Source organism: Lagenorhynchus albirostris, chromosome 21 (genome assembly GCF_949774975.1).
Source record: "Lagenorhynchus albirostris chromosome 21, mLagAlb1.1, whole genome shotgun sequence".
Taxonomy (NCBI): Eukaryota; Metazoa; Chordata; class Mammalia; order Artiodactyla; family Delphinidae; genus Lagenorhynchus; species Lagenorhynchus albirostris.
In genome coordinates, this window is record NC_083115.1 from 29,514,127 (window position 1) to 29,537,394 (window position 23,268).

Below are 23,268 nucleotides of genomic sequence, written 5' to 3' on the forward strand. Positions count from 1 at the left end.
CTAATTTTGTGGGCAATGGCAAGTAGTAGAAAATCTCTGTATTTGAACCTCCAGTCTTTTCACAAATTTAAGCTTTTCCTAATACTTCTAAATCTTGGAAACGGGAGGGTCTAGAAGCATTAGGACTGGAGAAGTATTGATAGTATGCTGGGGACTGGCATATGTTTACGTATCCTGCATTTTTTGGAACTATTTTTTTCTTTCTTTATTTGCTGTGAACACCCATCTCATAAGATGACTGAAATATCATAGGTTCTTTACTTCCTTATATTTTTCTTATTGCAAAAGTGGTCCAGGCCCATTAGAGAAAAGTCAGGAAATATAAAGACGCACATACTGATCTTGTCATTTTTGAGTCATTCCTTTCAGGTTGTTGATAGTTTTTTCTCCCAATTTTTTAATGTAACAGAAAGCGTGGAGTAAGAAAATTTATGTAAAAATGAAAAACTTTAAATGTAGACATAATCATCAAATTCTGAAAAAAAGATGAATTATGGATTGATAGGAGCATAAAGGGCATCAAAACCACCTATAATATCAACAAATTTAAATATTAGAAAACAGTCATGGATTATATTAATTTTAACCAAACTTTCAGCAAAATTTCATTGAACCAAATGCTTCTTTTGTTATTAATGGTTCATTCTAGTTTGGACTGCCTGTCGTTCTCCGATTCTAAGAAATGAGTATTATCCTAATGAATGCAGTAAGAAAGACTTTATTATATTTGAGTCAAAAAAGACAATATACTGGGAAATATTTATATTCCAGTGTGTAATTAATCTAGATTGGTCTGATAATTTATGGTGATATCATTATTTTGAATTACATTTACAAGAGTATATTTATGTTCTAAGGAAAAGCTTTTTGAAAGAAGACAAAATATGTGATAAAGAATACAAAGAAAATAACTGAACAAGGAGACATTTATGTAATTGAAAGTCTATGGACAGTAAAAATTGAGGAAGAAGAGAGAAATTAAGATGCAAATGTATATCAGTTGTAATTCTTAATTTAGGTGCTAAATTAAAGTGAATTATAAATAATCTCAAAAATATTTATTTTCGGGCTTCCCTGGTGGCGCAGTGGTTGAGAGTCCGCCTGCCGATGCAGGGAACACGGGTTCGTGCCCCGGTCCGGGAAGATCCCACGTGCCGCGGAGCGGCTGGGCCCGTGAGCCATGGCCGCTGAGCCTGCGCGTCCGGAGCCTGTTGCTCCGCAACGGGAGAGGCCACAGCAGTGAGAGGCCCGCGTACCGCAAAAAAAAGAAAAAAAAAATTATTTTCATTGGATTGAAAATTAGTGGAAGAGAGTTATTAGTTTTAAAAGAAAAAAGTTCAGGTGCGTGTGTGTTTGCTTGTATAGAGGAAGAAGTAAGCTATTATTACATCAGCACTTTGAAAGAAACTTTTAATTCAGAAATAATCGTGCTGTGCTTTAATTTATGGGGCAATAAGAAACCAAATATTCACCACATATTGTGATTCCTCAGAAACTAATTTTCATTCATTTTGCACCACCTGCACTCCTATACACCTCTTTTCAAAATAATATCCCATTTTGTATATATAAATATATAAATATGGGCAATGCTGCTAAAGTACTCCTGTGGCAGAAAATCTGATCATTGCTTAAGAGTTTACTGATATAAATTCTGGATAAAAGAAAACAAAGAGCGTCTTTGTAAATTAAGTCCTGTGGCTTCATTCCAGCCTATGGGAAGATATTGGCATAAATGTTTACTTGTTTATTTATTTTTTTCTTTTCTAGTTTCAATCCAGTCCCCAACCAAAAATCATTATACATCCTCAACGAGTGAAGCAGTACCACCCCCAACTTTGACACAGAATCAAGCATTTTCTGTTCCTCCTGGTCACGCAGTGTGCTGTTTCTTGGATGGTGGAGTTGGACTTTATGATATGGGAGCTAAGAAGTGGGATTTTCTTAGGGACTTGGTATGTCTGTGGTCATTCTTTTATACACAATACTTATTTTGTGTATAAAATGATGTTTACTTTTACTTATGTATTATTGATGATATTCTAAAATTATTTTCATAGAGAATCATATATTAGGACTTTATCTTGGTTGATTGAAACATTTTAGAAAAATGTATAGAACTATTAAAATTATTTAATTGTAAACATTATAAACATTAAACTTCTTTAAATATTAATGTCTGTTTAGCTTATCAGAATTACTCTGCATTTGGTAGGTTTCCCATTATTGTGTGGGCTGTGTTACTCCTTTGTGTAGTGGAAAATCACATAGTTGTAGTATATTTTGGAAGCAAAATGAGAAATAGAATATTCTTTCAGTAGGAAGGAGAAGTCCACCTCTGCCAGTTACTCTGAGCTTTCTTGTTCTCATTCATGAAATGAGCAAGCTTGGATTAAGTGTTTTCTAAGATTTATTTCTATTATGGAGTCATAATAATTCTATGAGTCTACGAACTTCTGTTCCCGTGATCCTTAAGCCTCTGTGTAAAATAGAATACAGCCCTGCTGAGGACTCACATTTTGTCTGGGTTTGTTCTATGTTTTTTATGCTGCATCCCTAGGGTCATGTGGAAACTATCTTTGACTGCAAATTCAAACCTGATGATCCCAATCTTTTAGCAACAGCCTCCTTTGACGGCACAATAAAAGTCTGGGATATAAACACACTGACGGCAGTGTACACTTCCCCAGGGAATGAAGGGGTTATTTATTCCCTTTCATGGGCTCCAGGTAAGAAGTATTTTATTTTTTTGTGGTACACGGGCCTCTCACTGTTGTGGCCTCTCCCGTTGCGGAGCACAGGCTCCAGACACGCAGGCTCAGCGGCCGTGGCTCACGGGCCCAGCCGCTCCGCGGCATGTGGGATCTTCTGGGGCCGGGGCACGAACCCGTGTCCCCTGCATCGGCAGGCGGACTCTCAACCACTGCGCCACAAGGGAAGCCCGACTTTCCTAACTTTTATTTTCATTTGTATTATCTTCTTCCTCACAGTGTCATCTTACTCCAAATGATTGTGGAGGCAGATTAGTACCAACATAGTTGTTGGTGCAGTTTTTGTGGGTTGTAGAGTAGACTACTTGCCCAAGCACGTTGATTTCTCGGCCCTTCTATATGACATAGTCATAAAGAAGAGCCACAGTAAATCAGGATGATACTGACCCATCTAGTTTTAGCTGCATTTGTATAGATGTGCCTATAAAGGTGTGGTGTATTTTACATTATAGAAGTGTTCCTTAAAATTTTCATGTGAATCAAATATATGAAAATAAAACATGTATTTTCTAAAAATTATAATACCTGTCTTTCTCTGATACATCTGTTTTGTGAATATGAATGATTATATATCATCACAGTTTAATTGTGAGCATGTGATTCTATATAAACTCCGCTTTTGTAATATTGAAGAACTTTTATGCTATAATAGGGTCTTTTCTTTGATCTCAGAATGATGCTACCTTTATACCTTCCTGTACGTAAAAAAGAGATGTCCTATGAAACCTCTGACATTTTCTTCCCAAATATTTTCTTCCTGTAATAAATAATTTTACACACCTAAAATGAATTTTTCACTTTATAAACTATGTAGAATGCTTTACTTATTTGTCCTAATACTAACATATTAATTTAAAAGCCACTTATAACCAAGATGTAGCTTATTTTTTTAGCTTTCTCCTTGTGCACAGAGATTTTTAGCCCTGAATATATGGGCTGTCAGGGTTTTGATGTCTTCAGAGAATTTGGGATTCTCTTGGAATTTTATGCATAATTTTTAGCATATGTGTGCATGTTCCTATATCTGTCAAAGATTATCATAGCTATCAGATTTTCAGAGAAGTCCATGACACAAAAAAGGTAAAGAACTACTATTTTTGTATCCCTTATCTCCTACCGTGAGAAGATCTAGAAGAAGGTTTTACTTCCAAGTCTTAATGACAGCAGCTGTTCTCTGAAGCAGAAAATACTTAGTGCCATTATAGATCCAAAGCTAATTGGAAAAAAATGTTACTTCACTAATTAATAAGTAAGGAACAGGGCTTCCCTGGTGGTGCAGTGGTTGAGGGTTTGCCTGCCGATGCAGGGGACGCGGGTTCGTGTCCCGGTCCAGGAGGATCCGACATGCCGCGGAGCGGCTGGGCCCGTGAACCATGGCCGCTGAGCCTGTGCGTCCGGAGCCTGTGCTCCACGACGGGGGAGGCTGCAGCGGTGAGAGGCCCGCATACAGCAAAAAAAAAAAAAAAAAAAAAAAAAGATGTAAGGAACAAAAAGAACTAGCACTGTTTTCTGCTCCCTTCTTTACCTCCATCTTCACTTTACTTTCGATTGTGAGAGCCAACATTTATTTAAGAGGATCTGAGGTCAGAGAGGTTGAGTAACTTACCCAAGATTATATACATAGGGAGTAGTGGTGGAGTCAAGATTTGAACCCTCATCAATTTGATGTTGAAGCCTGTGCTCTTAGTCATGGTAGTTTGCATCGTCACAGCAGGGCCTGCTGGGTTGAGATACAGGAATTGGGCCACCTGTGCGGTGACACTGTAACAGCAACGAGCTGATCATTCTTTCTTCTACAAAACGTGTTCAAGTCTCAAACCTAAAGCTTGAATAGAAATTGTGACTGTGAAAACCATTGTTTCAAATCATAACACAGAAGGCCCAATCTTACTTCAAGCTTATTTCACTCTCTACATTGAGAATTTGCCTTAAGAAAATAAAAATGTTGTAAAATGGAAATTCTGCCACTTTTTGCAAAGTGATTACTGATGAATCACTATTGTTAGGTAAATATGGATGAAACTTAAAAGATTAGCAAAGGTTGACACTGGATGGAAGTAGAGTAGGTTATAGATGATTGCAGAATTTCCTTTATTTTTAGAGTAGATATCACTGGGAAATTTTTAGAAGTGCATATAAATATGGAAACTTACCCCCAATAATTTTAGAGCACTAAAAGGGTAGCAGAATGAAAACCCTAGAAAAAAATGGTGAGGGCTTTTCTTTTAGTGTTTATAGTCATTTATCACAAAATAGTTCCTCCATATTTTTACTCCTAGGAGACGGATAACAGATATTTCTTTCTTCTAATGGAGCAAACCTCTTCTTTGACTGCCTTGCAAAAAATTCAAGACCAGCTACTAACTTAGCTGCAGTTCAATTTTAACAGATTTTTTTAACTTCTTAAAAACAAAGAGCATTGTTTATGTCTTTGATGGAGAAAATGAATTTTTTCATGTGTCCTGCTTAGAGAAATACTTTCCTAACCATTAAAAAATTACTAGATGGTCAGAAAAATGTAAATACCGAATGGATATGTAATAATATTGAGGAATTTTTGATAATTTTTCTATTTGTGATTGTAGTAGTTTGGTCATATTAATAAAAGAGTTCCTGTGTTTTAGACATCCATCCTCAAGTATTTATTGATGAAAGGATACAATGTTAGAGATTTGCTCCAAAGAAATCCAGTAGGGGGCTATAGACAAAATAAGATTGACCATATTTTGATAATTGTTGAAATTGTATGATGGATTCATGCATTATACTGTTCTTTCTATATTTGCATACATTTGATAATTTTCATTATTTAAAAAAAAGAGCCACTTTGCAAACTCAAGTCTTACTTTTTCAAAAATTACATTTTTTTTTTTTTTTTGCGGTACACGGGCCTTTCACCGCTGTGGCCTCTCCCGTTGTGGAGCACAGGCTCCGGACGCGCAGGCCCAGAGGCCATGGCTCACGGGCCCAGCCACTCCGCGGCATGTGGGATCTCCCCGGACCGGGGCACGAACCCGCGTCCCCTGCATCTGCAGGCGGACCCCCAACCACTGCGCCACCAGGGAAGCCCCAAAAATTACATTTTTGAAAAGAATTAACATTTGTGGCAAACATTTCATATAATGTCTAACAAATTGTTTCCTAAGGTGATTTAAATTGTATTGCTGGAGCAACTTCTCGAAATGGTGCTTTTATTTGGGATATTAAAAAGGGCAAAATTGTACAACGATTTAATGAGGTAAGATGTATTTATTGCTAGTCGAATAATATAATGCCTTATATGGCTTCACGTTTTTTAAATGCTTTCCTCTCAATTTATTAGTGAGTCACCAGGTGGCATTGTAGTCTTTTAATTAGAAGAAAATCCAAGAGGACATGCACGTGCTAAAATGAATTCTGAAAAATGTAGCTGAGCCTAAGATACAAAAATTCACCTAAAGTTGCATGAGAGGTTCAAAGGAATTTTGGGTCGCCTTCCACAGAATTGTCTAGGCAAATATTCAAAAGCTGGAAAAAGACTAAACTCAGGACAAGACCCAAATTATAGTCCCAATTTTGTCACTGATTAGCTCTTGACGTAGAGAGGATAATTTTATTGCCTTGAAGCTGATTGTTCATTTATTTATTTATCTTTTAACATCTTTATTGGAGTATAATTGCTTTACAATGGTGTGTTAGTTTCTGCTTTATAACAAAGTGAATCAGTTATACATGTACATATGTTCCCATATCTCTTCTGATTGTTCATTTTATAAGATGGTGAAGTTGGATTATATAATTTCTTAGGTTTCCTTCCAAGTCTCAAATTCCATTTTTCCATGACAAGTTCCAAAAGCTCCTCTCTTCCTATTTGTAGTGTCACAGATTGTACTTTCCCTTCTGCTTGGAGTTAAATTGTCATCTCATATTTCCCTGAGTTCTGTTAATATTTTGTAAATATGTATGCTCTCGTTACAGTATGTTAGTTGTGAATGGAGGGAAATGTGAACAGCATCTAGGATTGTCTGTCACTTTCTTGAAATTTCATTCATTTCAAATGATTACTGTTGAAGTTTATCAAACATATAACTTACTTGATAATTATTTATATATCGAGGCTTTAAAACCATTTATACAAAAGACTGTTCTCTCTCTGAAAAATCAAGTAGCGTTGATCTTCCAGGGGTTACGGAAGTTATGTGACAAATGCAGAGCCGTAGGGAAACTTCAACAACCACCAGTGTGCAATTCTGTCCTCAAAAGAGGAAACTTTGGCAAAGGACTACAGGTCATCCTTCCCTTTCTCTACTTAACAACAATGTTCTCAGTTCAGCACTCCCCCAGCCCGCCTTCTGCCCTCCCCATCACCAGAACGATGCGTATCCCATAATAAGTAAGGATATAAGAAGAAAAGATGAACCTGGAAAAGCAACTTTTGACCTAATTCAAGAATCTTATCCTTGGATGTCAGATCTGTCGATTTCTTCTTCTAGCATCTTGGCGTCCTGTCAACTAAGTATCTTCCTATTAGCACTCGGCAGGTGCAGCCTGATTCCAGCAGCCCAGCCCTGAGCATCAGGGACGTCTCTTACGTCCATTTATGTCTTTCCCCGCTCCAATAGCATAGTTAAGACCAATATCGAAACCGCTTACATCTAGGATAATAAATGTGGGGAAAATGAACAGTGCCAGCTTCAGTTAACTAAGTTACACACGCCTCACCAAACCAAATGCAGGGCGTGAGGGGGCCATGAGTGCCCCGTTCACGGGGACGAGCACAGCTGATGGAGGACCTCCCCTCCTTAACTGAGTGAGTATAGAGACTACCTCCATTCTTGCGTTCATCTTTATAAAGCTACCCACCTTGATCCCCCAAGAAAGGTAAAAAGAGCAAACTGGAGACCACCTTAGTAAAACAGCCTTAAAGCTCCAGATAAAAAGTCACTTTAGTCTTCCCTTAAGAGCAGCCACGATTTAAGTGCTATATAAAATGGAAATGTTTTAAACAAAATTCGGAAATGGATTGGTTGCAACCTTTATTCACCCATTACCTAGTTGATGAATGACATTCCTATGTATAAAATATATTCTTTGTGTTTTTAAAAATTCTCATCATACCAGCTGTGACTGTATTCCGTTACCCTTTCCCAGTCCAAGAATACAGACAAACATAGAGTACAGGTAAATACAGAGTGATTTGTTATAATAATAACCTTAAACCTTCTTTGTTTCATAAAAATAAAATTTTGAAATTTAGACGAACAATCAATAATAACAGCTGCTTGCAGCATCTCTTATACTGTAGTTTTAGGAGCCTAACTGGGTTAGAAAGCAGTAGATAAATATCTTCATCTCCAGAAGGGCTTTTACAGAAAAAGGTATTAAGCAGAGCTTAATTCTACAGATGGCTGAGGAAGCAGATTCTGGGTGTTTACCAGTGTCCACAAAAAGGAAATAGAGCCACCCATTTATGTCTTAAAACAATGGTTTTGTTTCTTAAGTATTGACAGCGTTACACATTCTTTAAAGTATGTATTCAGCCTTCTGCTGTTGACAGTAGTGTCTCTGTAGCATCATCTAGAGCAAGTTCCTAATAGCAAAGTAATATTAGAAGAAATAAATAAGAGGAAAAAGGGGTGAATTATTTCTTATTGATAGGTATTTTACATTTTTTGAAGCATGGAAAAAATGGAATATTCTGCATTGCCTGGAGTCATAAAGATTCCAAAAGAATAGCAACCTGCAGTGGTGATGGTTACTGGTAAGTACTATGTATGAAATTACACTGTTTATAAAAGATACATTTGATAATATCAATTGTATCATGTTAGCACATACATTAAAATGTTCGATGAGATTCCATTCGTACAGCTCTACCTACTATCATAAATATTATTTATAAGCCCGCATAGGCACATGCTACATTGCTATGATATATCAGTAATAAATAACAATGCAATGATGTTTAAAAATAAACAAACCACTAATTCTTTCTAAATGAAAATGCTACTCAAATTTTAACTAGAATACCGTGACTTACCTCAAAGAAACTTAAAGGACTTTCACAGAGTCTAATTTTCATCACATTTTGAGGGAGTGGTATTTCAGTTTCGCAAGTGGTTGAAGAGGTATCAAGTGCTCTAGAAACTTGTTCACAGTAGGTGTTATTATTTTTAAAAGGATAAAAAAGGCTTTGTAAGGAGCAATAAGACCATGCCTGTGGGAAATGCCTATTTTTAGAAAGTGACTAACTTCTCAGAAATATGTGCTTTCTTAATTCTGAGTCCCAGGAAAAAGGAGGCTTCCAAGAAATATATGTAAGGGAAGAATTGCCTTTGAGTTAAAAAAAATGTTTTTAATCCAATGGTGCTACCCTATAGCTATAGGTATTGTCATCTTTGACGGGTAGTATAAGCACTTATGGTTGTTGAGAAGTAGTAAAGTTTATCTCCTCTTAGGTTTTGCTATACCCAGCCCAAAATCTTCTCATCCTCACTTTTTAATTTCAGTGGAAAATACAGTAGTTATGGAAACCAAAGATCTTTACCAAGAAGTTAAAATTTTCAGAAACGACAGTTAGTGATTTTTTTCCCTTGAAAATGACTGTTTGCTCATTGATACATACCAAAATACGAAAGATGTACGTAAGAGTTTTTTGACTAGGTGATACATGATTAGCTTTACCATATATTCTCAGGGCATTACTTATTTGATAAATACCACAGTCAATGACTAAATATTTGGAAGCGTAGATCACCACCACTCTCCACTAACCTCAAAGTTTTGGTGGGCCTAGTGATGTTTTAAAAGGGTCTTTTCCAAAGACCCTTTTAATGTAATGTAATGCAATACATTAATTTATACACAGCTTTGTGTCCCTATGGAATCAGTAGCCCTTGCACTATGGCAATATAATAGAAGGGTATTAGAGCTGCTTTTGTTTTTGCAGTGAAAGTATATAGGATCTGTTTTGGGAGAAGGGGTCCTCTGAAGTTCTAGTTGTATCACTTAAAATATGCCATGAAAATATTATATGTCTTGCAGTTGGTGTAATAGTTCATGCACCCAACACTATAAATGAGTTGTTTTAAACATACATTTTGAACTGTTAAATTTTGAAGCTGAAATCTAATGCATATATTTTAAAATATATGTATTAAACTATGTATTTCCCTAATTAAAAATATAAGAAATAGTTTCTAAATAAAAATGTATCTCCTTTAAATTGGTTTCAGTGGGTTACCATAATTAATACTATGTGATATAAATATCCGTACTCATAATTGGTAATATTTACACAGTACTTTTAAATGTTCCTTGTGCTTTGCAGACAAGGTCTCTTTCCCAAAACACTTATGTTCAAATTTTACAGTTCTGGCTTTCTTCCCTTGAATGATGTATTTAGACTGTTGTAATTTTCTATTAATATATTATACTTAATTTCAGTATTATTCGAACAGTTGATGGTAAAGTACTACACAAATACAAACATCCAGCTGCAGTGTTTGGTTGTGATTGGAGCCAAAACAACAGGTAAGTATTTTTTCCGGAAATAAGTAATAATTACATTTCAGAGATTTTGAATAGCCATAAAGTTTAAGGTTATTTCCATGGGTAATATTCATGACTCTTTTTAGGTGATATTCCCTTTGCCTAGCCTTGTAATTGCATGTGTAACCGTCTGTTTTTATTCCGTGAGGTTTTTATATGATTTAGAAATACTGATTTCCTACTTTCAAGCTATTTCCTGCTGCTTTAAGGAAAAGCATATGACTAACTAATGAAACATGGAAATCAGTCCAATCTGTGTGTGTCTTCTGAGGAACGTGGCCCTTTCTCTGAACCCTTTTTAGGAATCTGTGCAATGGTATTTTGTTCCCCGTGACTTTCCATTGCCTCCACCTAATGCAAATGCCACGGCCTTGGGTGATTTCCCATGACACAGAACTTAGAATGGTTTTGAAAGGTCAACCTTGCTTAAGAGCCTGGCATTAAAGATCAGCTTAGATTTAAAAATTAATCCAAGTCAAACCTCCACTAAAATTGATCCTTTAAGCCACTGCACTTCCAAGAATCTTGTGTTTCAAACCTCTCTTTGATGGGATATAAATTATCTTTAAAAATTCAAACTTTCTTTAAATATTGTGAAAACAATGTGAATTATGCTTTTCCATATTAGAGTCGTAAAATATACATACTAAAATATTAAACCCTTATTACACTGTGTTCTGAGTCAAATCACATATTATACAAAATGATGGATCTATGAGTTTCTTCCAGTAAATACAGAAGCATTTATTACACAGTTACAGGTACTTTAAAAAAAAATTTTTTTATGTGGACCATTTTAAAAATCTTTATTGAATTTATTACAATATTGCTTCTGCTTTATGTTTTGTTTTTTTTGGCCCCGAGGCATGTGGGATCTTAGCTCCCCGACTGGGGATCGAACCCATACCCACTGCGTTGGAAGGCAAAGTCTTAACCGTGGACTGCCAGGGAGGTCCCCGGTTAGAGGCTCTAAAATGAGCTCGTGACCAGCTCTTCTGCAGCATTTCCCACCTCAGTGGCCTGAAAATGCAAACAACAAACTGCTAAAGCCCAAATCCTTGACCTCTTCTTTTTTTTTTTTGTGGTACGCGGGCCTCTCACTGTTGCGGCCTCTCCCGTTGCGGAGCACAGGCTCCGGACACGCAGGCTCAGCGGCCATGGCTCACGGGCCCAGCCGCTCCGCAGCATGTGGGATCTTCCCGGACCGGGGCACAAACCCACGTCCCCTGCATCAGCAGGCGGACTCTCAACCACTGCGCCACCAGGGAAGCCCTCTTCTTTTAGACCTTATTAGCTCTCAATTTTCACTTGCAGCCAGCCATCAATTCCTGTCATATCCTCCATCTAAATATCCTTCTTTACCCAACCATCCCTCCAGCGACTAAACTAATGACATTTGTCTGTTTGGGGACTTCTGCAAAAGTCTTCTAAATCAATTCCAGAATTCACACCTTTCGTCACCACTTCCTCTCTCTGTGTTCTCTAGGTTGCTGTCAGAGTGAGCGTTTAAAACCGCAGATGTGAGCACTGCATTCTCCTGCTTAAATCCTTCAACAGTTTCCCATTGATCTTGGGATAATGTGCAGAATCTTAGCCAGTCCTACAAGGGAGTCCCTGTATAATCCCATTCCTTTGTACTTTAGTATCACATTACAAGCCTTGCTTCCCTTGTTCCTTATATCCAGCCACAGTGGCTTTCGATTTCTTGAACCAGCCAGCTCATTTTCACCCCAAGGCTTTCACTCCTGTTTCCCCTTCCATCTAGGATTCTACTTCCCATCCCACCGCATACAACTCCTCCCATCCCGGGCCGGATATAAGTAACTTCTCCCTATCCTTCAGCTCTCAGCTCAAAAAACCACTTTTGGAGAAAAGTCTTCCCTGACCCCCATATTAGGTAAATTTCCCCTATGGTATAATAAGCCTTGGGTGCACTTAACATCATAAAATTAAGTTTTATTTGTGAATTGACTGCTTCACCCTGTAGAATGTAAGCTCCATGAGATCAGTAGTGGTTATCTGTTTTTAGCAGTATATTATCAGCAAAACACTGTACTTCTGACCCTCACTATGCCTTGAAAAAACCAGATGTTTAATAAATATTTGTTGAATATAAAAATGAGTAGAATTACCTTGCATATGATCAACAGAACAGTTCCACATTCTTATTTCTCTGTTTTATAGGGTTAATAAGAATTTTACCGGTAGGAATAAAAATTAGAAATTAATGCAGTATGCCTTGTTGGTTAAGAAAACTTTTTTTTTTAAAAAAAGTCCTTTATACTTAACTATTGTGTTTACTACCAAGCCTACCTAATAAATTTCATTTTTTATTTTAAAATTTCACTATTATTTTTAAAAATCTTTTCTAAATGTTCTAATTTCTGTACTTATATTCCACTTAGCATCCTAGGAAATAAGTGAAAAACACCTGGAACTTATAAAAGTTTATTCATAAGATATTTCTGAATTTATAATTTGGATATCTGTATGTACCTTCTTTGAATATTTTTTCATTTCTAAGATTTTATCTTTATGTATCTGCATAGACATATATACAGAAATATGCTCGTGTGTACGTGTAAATATTTGTATTATGCAAAATATATTTTCCCACATAGAGGAATGGGCTGTTTATCAGTGGGCCTTGGGCACATGTAATCGACACATTTATAGATTGGCATGCAGTTTACCAACTGGTGTATTTATGCATGTAAGGTTAAATAAATACAGGTATTACAACCCATGCGACAAAAATCAACAATTTGAAGTTTGGAGAAGGTTTTGATAACAGCTGGGTCCAAAACGTGTAACTTCCCCTTTTTACCTTTAAAGTCTGGGGACTGTTTATACGGTTGTTAATGTTCCTCGGGGAGACTGTTCTGGCTGGTACCTAATGCCACAGGTCTGCCTAGTACTCGAATTCCGTTGGGAACAGTATTCCAGGCATGACGGCTAGGGTACAAATAGTTGCTTAGCTATCTCACTCTCTTAGAGATAGAGCCAAGATCGTTAAAAGATCAGATCCACGTATTATATTCCCAGAGGATTCTGTTGGATCAAACAGTTAAGCATCTCACCAGAGAGAATTGGAAAACCAGGAATGTGACTTACTGTCAGATGAGACGACCCTGGCTCTGCGGGGAGCTTTCCTAGCACACTTCTGGGGGAAGCATTGCTATTTATATCCCTACCACAACAAAATTTACCAACGGTCAGGGCATGTAGTAATTAATAACGTGCCTACCAGCAATTAAGCAAATCTCAGTCACTGACCATTCAAGACCCTTCTTAAGACCCAGTAGTTGCAAAATATAAAGGTCTGAGAAATACTAAAGTTATGAATCTAGGCATCTTGAAAAAGAATGTATAGAAATGACTGTGCCATTATCTCTCATAAATAAAAAACACAACTGATTGAAAGGAAACATTGAGAAACTCTGTACTAGAGCAGTTGCTGTAAATGATGTTTTTACTTATGTAAGTTTTCAGTGTAACTTCATTAAGGAAGCAAAAAATTCTCGTTTTAGAAGTTAGAACTGTGTGCATTCAAAAGCTATCAGTAACAAATAATATCAAACTTTTTATTTTTTTATGTGCCGTGGGTGATATTTCAGAGACATGATAGCCACTGGCTGTGAAGACAAAAATGTTCGTGTCTATTATGTGGCCACCAGTTCGGATCAACCACTGAAAGTGTTTAGTGGGCACACAGAGAAAGTGTTCCATGTTAGGTGGTCTCCTCTGAGGGAGGGAGTTCTTTGCAGTGGCTCTGATGATGGGTATGTATTTTTGGATTCTAATTTTCTAGTCCTAAAATTCATAAGCTTGTAATTTTCTAGAAGTGTACTTATTTATATGATCCAACGTGTATGTGGAACTATTTTAAACATGTACTTAACAAGTAGGCAGTTAACAAGTATCTAGTTGCATCCAACTAAAAGTAAATTAAATTTTTCCATACTTAGCATCTTATTCATGATTTCTATTTCCTTATTTATTGTACTTGCAATAGCTGCTTATTTCTCTCTTATTAGGAACAAAGTTAACAGAAATCTGTTGGGAAAGGGAAAAACGTCTGAAACAATAAACCTTTGTAACATGTAGAGACGAGTTGATTTTTAATAATGTTCCCATATTTAATGTGGAAAACAGCTGTACTCTGTTTTCATTAAGAATGGAATAAAAGAAGATGATTATGTATGTTAGCATGAAAAGAAGATATTTTAGAAATGAGAGTGACATAACATTTTTTTCTGGGTTTATGAAAGTTTCTGAAATCTTGTCTATATTTTATATCCAGACAAGATACATTTGCATGGTACAGTTTGGGCTGTTTGAATATGAGATAAATTTAGGTAAGAAAAATCTCACTTGGTGCAAGTAAAAGTTGTGGTATATAGTAACCACATTATCCTGTCCTGGTATAAAGGGGAAAAAGAAGAAAGGAGTCTTTTATATATAGCAGAAAGAGATATGCCTTAAGAAATAAAATATGTGGTATGTCTCCTAATAGTGTAATATAACCTTTGGAGTATTAATATTTTGATATTTTTCAGGTTTATGTAAATCTTTAACTAAAAGATTATTATGAATTGTCCAAGCAGAGTTGGCATTTGGAGGTCTTAAATTGATTTTGAGTTCAAATTGTCCTTCAGTAACATTTGTACTCTACACAGTAGATTCAAGTAATATTATGAACCCATTTATATTTAAATTTTTTACTTGATCTGAGAGTGATTCCACAGACTAAGAAACTTATTTAACTGAGAAAAACATGAAGTGTTTCCTGTATTGATAAAAGCATAGATACGAATTGATTTTTCAAATAATACCTGTCACCATACATGCTGTATTTTCAAGTTACACAAATAATTTGAGCGCTCTTAAGTTATCGTATACATGTTGTTAGTCATATTTTTCTTTGGCTTTACCTGTTCTGGATATTTTATTTTAAGAAAGCAATTTTTTAAACACATAAACTGCGAAATCATATATTTAGTATCAGGGGTTAATGACCAGTAAAAGTAAGGAAAAAATATTGGAATAGGATGGCTCTAGCCTAGTTAGTTATTCATTTTAAAATAAATAAAATTCATTTTTATTTGCTAAAAAGAAGAGAGTCATAACATATATTGAAACATAAAATGTTTTTTCAATATACTGAGAAATAATCATTGTGTTCCATTAAGAACATGCTGATACTCCAGATAAATTATAACTTGTATTATATACATAATATTGTGTTTTCAGTTCTGTTCGAATCTGGGATTATACTAAAGATGCATGCATAAACGTTCTTAGAGGACACACGGCACCTGTGCGGGGATTAATGTGGAATACTGAGATCCCATACCTACTAATATCTGGCAGCTGGGACTATACTATAAAAGTGTGGGACACTCGGGAAGGAGCTTGTTTGGATACCGTGTACGATCATGGCGCAGATGTATACGGTAAAGTGTTTTTCATGTACTTTTAAATTTTGCTATATTCATGATTATAATTTCTGAGCAAGACAGTATTTTTGAAGAAGTCTTACAGGGTTTCATTTTGAAATAACATTTATCTTAGTAGAAAGTATACATGCTTACTATTTAAATATCAGAATACACAGATTATAATAGAAAATGTCATCAGAAATAATCAGAAACTAACTCTTGTTAGCACCGTGGTGTCTTTCTCTCTATCCCTGTAGAGAAACATACACACACACACACACACACACACACACGCACGCATGCACGCACGCACACATATACCCTTGCACATATTCTCATGTATGGCTTGGATTTTTCTCCATTACCTTACCATCACCCTTTGTTTTACAAAGGTAAGTTGTAAAACAGGAAGTCCTTAATAACTTAGGTATGACGTAGTTAGCCATTCCTTTACCTCTATTTTTGGATATTTGGGGCAATGTTTTGTTTCTTAATATAGTACAAAGTTTTTTACTATAAATGAGTTGGGAATGGAAAATCAGATTCCTTACCTTTTGCACATGATTTTACCCTCGTTTGTAGCACCCAAACCTTGATGGGGTTGAGTAGGTAAATTAAGAATGCAAAAATGATTGTTGAGAGCAGTTAACCCCAACCTAGTCATTGTATCCATATGCTTTACGCCAATGGCCTTTTAGTTACTGCAGTGTGGGACTGAGTGTGGGAGAGAATCCCATTTCTGGACATTCTAAAATGAAAGGTCCTCAAGTCTTTCTTTATCGTGTAATGAGAACATCCACCCACCCATGGATCACTGTGTATTCCATGGGTATGACAGTCAGCTCACTGACATACCAACTGAAATGTAATTTCAACACTTTCATCCAGGACCATCTGCTTTCTAATAATTATTCAACTCTGTATTCATATCTACAGAAGATGCTAAATACTTTTTTTACATCTGTGTATTGTTTTCAGGCAAGACAGAAATGTTATTTAAAACACTTCTCCACAACTTCAGTTCTGTGGAAGGGTTAGGAGGTACACATCAATAAAACATATTTTTCAGTGCTTCCTTTAGTAAATGGCTTTATTTCTTCCATCAGGTTTAACATGCCACCCACGTCGCCCCTTCACTATGGCCTCGTGCTCCCGGGACTCTACGGTGAGACTCTGGTCATTAACGCCGTTAATCACTCCTTTACAAATAAATATTCTGGCAGATAGATCCTGGGAAGAAATTATCGGGAACACTGGTATGGAAACTCTGCATGTATTAGATCTTCTTTCTAAATACGATTTTATAAGCGCTGTTTTCTCACTGAGTTGTGTCTCTTCTCCAGATTGTGCTGTAGAACAAGGCATGCCCCCTCTGCTGTGTGGCAAAGTGTCAAGAGACATCAAACAGGAGATAGAGAAACTAAGTGGCAACCCTCGTGTGAAAAAACTAAGATGGTTTTCAGAATGTTTATCAGTAAGTATTAGAGGAATTAAATGTGAAAATTTCCCCTTTGCCAAAGTGAATCATGACAACTTTTTGTCATTAAGTTATCACATATTTACATGTGTCATCCCAGTGTAAGAAAGCAAATGGTCCGTAAGTTGTGAGGGCAATGAGACATTAAAAAAGAGACAGAAGAAGGCGATTTGCTGTTTCCACCCTACTAACACTGATAAAACCGATCATTGACTAATCAGTAGCATTTCTGACAGCCTTTAGGGTACTTCAGCTACCGATCTACCTCCTAACTTGTCAGCTGCGGCTGTGTGGTCTCCATGTCTGCTTTTATAGCAGCATGCTTCCTTACCTTCTATTCTGGCCCTCGCCTTGATATTACTATCTTTTATTATTGGCAATAAATCAACTTTTCCTTCTTAATTATTACTTGCACTTCAGAACCGCGTGTTTTGTTTTGAAGACCCTTTTCACCTCAAGAACTATTCGTGATCTTCCACATGGTAATAGACAGCTGAGATTATTTCTGAGCTAACAAAATATGTAATCAAAAAAGTTTGCCACCGACCTTAAATGATTTTAAATTTAGTGTTATTTTATAAATTATAACAGTTTCTACTATATACATTTGAAAATATCCAGAATTTTCATATTATACCACACACGCTTATACACGCACATTTGTATACATAGAGGCTATTTGTTGGGACTGTGGGTGATTCAAGGATCTTTCGCAACGAACAAAGCTTTTCCCCTCTGGTCCTCCATAGACAATTTGGGTGCATGCATTAATCCAACAAGGATCTCAGAGGGCCTAACAAACAATAAAAGCAAATGGAAACCAGAAACAATAAATAAGATAGAGTATAGTTATTATCCTGGTGATTTTTCAAGTTAGATATGCCTGCATTATATTTTTAAAGGTGCAAAATGCTGTGGGGTTTTTAATTCATTATTCTATCTTTCGATGTTCTGTATCAACTTTTTAGCCTCCGGGTGGCAGTGACAATTTATGGGACTTAGTTGCTGTGATAAAAGGGCAAGATGATAGCTTACTTCCTCAGAACTACTGTAAAGGAATAATGCATTTGAAACATCTGATTACATTCCGAACAGTAAGTAAAGTATGCGGATGTGATGTACTCAAACACAAAATTGTTTTGCCTTTTCACTCTTAAAATATGAAAATTATTTTTTGCATATATAATTAGAGTTGGTAGACTGAAGTAAGTGAACACTGAGGACATAAACCTTCAGTAAAAACTGATCACGAGAGTATCAATTATTTGGGGAACAGATTAAGGCAGCCATGGTTTTCATAGGTTGAATCTCGTGAAATTCTTCAAAGGTCACCTGGAAAGCCCTTGAAATGCTTTACCTTTACACTCTTACCAGATGATTGTATGTATGGGCTACTCTGATTTTTGTCTCAGAGTCCTACTAGGCTGTATTCTGGGATATATTTTATTAAAACTGGTCATATTTTATCCCTTAATGAATTTCAGTACAAAACTACTAGTCACCTTATACATGAAGCGATATGCAGTTCCAACAGTAAACCAGTCCTGAGACCAGAAAGAAGAAAAAGCTTTTATAGTTGCAATGAAGTATCAATGGGTGACTATTTAATTGTTAGACCATGGAGAGAACCATGCCAGGGATGTGGATTTGATGGTGATAGGAAGCAGCTATTTTCATAAAGAAGTACCTTTTAAGTCACAAACTAAACACCTAATGACTGTAACAGTTACCTATTGATAGTATAGAAACCAATTAGAATAATTTTTAGTTTTTATTTATTTTTATTTATTTATTATATATTTTTTCACCAGTTATATACCACTTTATCACTCACTGCCTTTTGGCCTCTGGACTTCTGGTGAGTTTTAAGGAAAATGGGATTTAGCTTCTTCCCACCCACACCAGGCATACCCGAGCCCTACTCTTCACCACACCAAAATATTGTGTTTAAAGAGGTGTTATATTTTATAGATAAAAAGCATTGATTTAAGAAAATATTTAATTTCCAGTGCTATATGCTTATAAAATATGTGTCTGTATAATGCTTTTATAATGATCTGTTATCACTAACTGTTGCATAACAAAATTTAGATCATTTCATTTTCTTCTTAACCAGTCTGAAGCCCAAGAACTAACCACAGTCAAGATGTCTAAATTTGGTGGTGGTATTGGTGTCCCTACTAAAGAGGAAAGACTGAAGGAAGCTGCTGAAATACACTTGCGATTAGGACAGATCCGGAGATACTGTGAGCTGATGGTGGAACTTGGAGAGGTAAAATGTGCTATTAAAGCAAAACCAAGGAGTCTCACACAGTGTTACAAGTCTCAGTTAGATACTAAATATCAAGCTTATCTTCTTCCAGGCCTGGTTGGTTCTCTGCCAATCTGATACCCGGGGTATACCTCAGAGCAGTGGCTATCCAAGTGAGATCCTGGCTAGCAGTATCAGCATGCCTGGGAACTCCTTAGACGTGCATTTCCCACCCAAACCTACCGAATCAGGAACTCGGGGGATGGAGCCCAATGACAGGTGCCTTTCTAAACCCTCCAGCTTCTCTTCCCAACAAGCTAACCTGTGAGAACCACTGTCCTCGACTCTAGTCTTTGATTCCTAAAAAAATCTATGTTGGCTAATCTGCTCCCAGTGAATTCCCCTTGCTAATACTGTTTGTCAGTCCCACACTGACCCCCTCTGAGGGTCAGCTGGTGAAGGCGCATTCTGATCTTTAGCACCGAATCAACAAAACAGAGTTTTCCAAAAAGGTTTGGATGAATCCATTCTATTAAAATTCAGGATGGTGGTTTCCTTTGGGAAATGGGTGGTGACTAAAATAGAGCAGAAGAGAGGAGGGGCTTCTGTTCCTTGATCTGGGAGCTCGTTACATTAGTATTCAGTTTGGGAAGATTTATTGAGCCTTTCATTTTTTGGCATGTGTACTTTTAGGTCAACAGAAATTCTCCTACCCATGAAAAATAAAAGATTAGAATGACATGGACTCATTCCATGGTTGATAATTTCTGAAAAGCTCTTGGTTAATTAATTTTATAATTACAAAGCATGATATTAGGACTCTAAAAGAAAAATGGTACTGACAAACCTAGTGGCAGGGCAAGAATAAAGACATAGAAGATGGACTTGGGGACACGGGGGTGGGATGTGGAAGCTGGGGCGAAGTGAGAGTAGCATTGACGTATATACACTACCAAATGTAAAATAGCTAGTGGGAAGCAGCCGCAGAGCACAGGGAGATCAGCTCGGTGCTTTGTGACCACCTAGAGGGGTGGGAGGGAGACTGAAGAGGGAGAGGATATGGGGATATATGTATGCAAATGGCTGATTCACTTTGTTGTACAACAGAAACTAATACAGTATTGTGAAGCAATTATACTCCAATAAAGATCTATTAAAAAAAACTAACTTAAAAAAAAGGATACTTATAAATAATATGAAGTAAAACTAAGCAGTAACATTACATTAAACTGTATCAAAATTAAATTTAGCTCACCTTTGTATTTCCCCATACATTAGAGAAGAACAATGAATTACTCCTTGATCTAAGATAATAAAGTGTACCATTTAAAAATGTTATTTAAAAGGAATTGCAAACTAAAAAAATGTTTAACTTAGGAGCAGTGTGAAATTTTTCTTATGAAGAAATAAAGGTATGACTTAAAAGTAACTTCTTTAACAGGGCACTTCTAGAAAGAATATCAAAAGTGAAGGAGAAAAAGAATAAATAAATTTGGTAGAACAGTGTAATTCTTTATCTTTCTGAGTTATATATTTGGGTGTATATAATTTTAAATTATATTTAATTCCAATTTAATTCAAGATAATTTAATCAGGCATTTACTTATGGAGCTGATAATTTTGTTGTTGTGCAGTTTCATCAATGGACTTAATGATCCAAAAAACTGTGCTTACAACCCTTTAGAAATATAGGTGTCCTTATAATTGTTCATGATCACCGCCTTACAAATAGCTTCTATTTCTGTAAAATTGATAGTATGAGATTAGGAAAACATTTATTCTTTTCACTTGCAACACATGTTTTTATTGAAAGAGCTTGGTGATTTTAAAGTTAATTTAATCTACATTTCAATTTCTTTCTTCCATTCATCCCTCCTATAATAAAGATGAACTTCCCCCAAAAAACATGATTATAAATAATGTAGTGTTAAAAATTCCCTAATCTATTATTTTCAGGCTAATTACCAATTTTCTAGCTTTATTTGCAGTAGAACTTGCCTGTCTCGGAGAGCCTTAATTAAAATGAAGTTTTGATTTTTGTAGTGATATTTCAGAATATTTTCTCCTCAGTTCCCTTCTAGACTTGAATCCAGTGAAATCTGTGTCTTCAAACAACCGTCACAATCAGCCTTAATTGAACAGCGAGCTTCTTTTAGTAGTAGTCTAATTTTTAAAATATGAAGACAGGAATATCAATTATAAAGGGAGGGATGACAATAAATAAAATTTATGACAATGAGTAGGGAAAAAATAAAAATAGAAATAAATGCCGTGTTTGTTAACTATAAGTAACAGTGAAATAAAAATGTCAGTGTATATATGACTTTGAAAATAGAACATAGAATACCATAGACCAGATTACTCTGATGTTGAGTGGGAAGGTGAGTTAGTATATTTTTCAAACTACATACTTTATGTACTACCCCTTCCCCCAACCTCCTTTCTTTTTCTCTCTCTGCTCTCCCCTTCCCTCCACCTCTCTTTCTTTCTCTGTAGGCTTGGGATTTTCCCTGCTAAATCAGGGAATTTATATATCTTATTTTATTTTAAACTATGGTAATACTTATACCCTAGGGAATGCATGAGATAGTATACAAAAAATATGCCTGGAAATCCAAACACTCTAATAAAAACTTGTGTTATAAATATGAGTTCATTTTTTAAAGTCTGTTAAGAGTTAGCCCGTACAATCAAAATGGGTATGTTTCTGCTTTTCTTTTCTCCTGTTCTAGTGGGACAAAGCCTTGTCAGTTGCGCCAGGGGTGTCTGTGAAGTACTGGAAGAAGTTGATGCAGAGGTGAGGCAGAGAGTCTGTGTCCAAACAGATGTTTTACATTTTGTTAAAATAGAAGCAATATATAAGTATGCTAGTAGCCTTTGAGATTTTTTACTTTTATGTTGTTTTAAATGATAACTGAATTTTATATCTCCTGATACGGTAAATTAAATGAATCGGTTATAAGTCATTTGGCGTTCTTATATTTGAGCTGACATCTGATAAGAACAGTGGTAGAAGGCAAATGCCCCCATGTTGATGGAGGAAATGACAGATCAGTCAACATACTCACTGGTTAATGTATTGCTATTGAAATATAAGTGGTAAGATTTCTTGAAGGTTAGCAAAGTTCGTGAAATAGTCATTCTATAAATAATCTCAGAAATTCTCTCTGTGGAGACTAATTCCTGCCGTGTCCTCTGCATGTATACAAGGTAGTTCTGATGATGAAGAAGGGTTTTACCACTGAACAAGGTTAACCGGATGTCCTTGTTCTAGAATGTAATAAACAAACAAGATTTCTTCTGAGGTGTATTGGTCTCCTAGGGCTGCCATAAGAAAGGACCACAAACCGAGTGCTTAGAACAACAGAAATGTATTCTCTCCCGGCTATCAAGTTGTCAGCAGTGTTGCTTCCTGCTGGAGGTTCTGAGAAGGAATCAGGTCCGTGCTCTCCCCCTGGCTTCTGGTGGTTACCGACAGCCCTTGGCACTGCAGGCTCTGCTAAGTCTTCACGTGGCATTATCCCCCGTGCGTCTCTGGGTCCAAATTCCCCCTTTTTAATAAGGATACCAGTCATATCAGATTTAGAGTTTACCCTAATCCAGTACAACCCCGTCTTAACTTAATTATATCAGCAAATGAAGTCACACTCACAGGTACTGTGGGCTTCCACCACGTATCTTTTGAGGGGGGAACATAGACTGCTCTCTGTTCTGTTCTATTCATTCGTTCCACAGATACTTAGCACTCACTACGTACCAGTTACCGTAGAGGACTATTTAATGAGTAATTACCTTGCT

The 23,268-nt window shown here is 36.3% G+C and overlaps 1 protein-coding gene across 1 annotated transcript in view; it reads left to right on the forward strand.

Annotated features, from left to right (window-relative positions):
* WDR17 (WD repeat domain 17) overlaps positions 1-23,268 on the forward strand; it is an 86,758-nt gene that overhangs the window by 37,275 nt on the left and 26,215 nt on the right. Inside the window, exons 9-20 of the mRNA XM_060136619.1 lie at positions 1,771-1,955; positions 2,561-2,729; positions 5,918-6,009; positions 8,429-8,511; positions 10,197-10,283; positions 13,919-14,083; positions 15,555-15,757; positions 16,849-16,998; positions 17,086-17,216; positions 18,188-18,313; positions 19,336-19,491; positions 22,203-22,267. Of these exons, the coding sequence (XP_059992602.1) occupies positions 1,771-1,955; positions 2,561-2,729; positions 5,918-6,009; positions 8,429-8,511; positions 10,197-10,283; positions 13,919-14,083; positions 15,555-15,757; positions 16,849-16,998; positions 17,086-17,216; positions 18,188-18,313; positions 19,336-19,491; positions 22,203-22,267 (1,612 nt within the window). The remainder of the gene's footprint in view (positions 1-1,770; positions 1,956-2,560; positions 2,730-5,917; positions 6,010-8,428; positions 8,512-10,196; positions 10,284-13,918; positions 14,084-15,554; positions 15,758-16,848; positions 16,999-17,085; positions 17,217-18,187; positions 18,314-19,335; positions 19,492-22,202; positions 22,268-23,268) is intronic.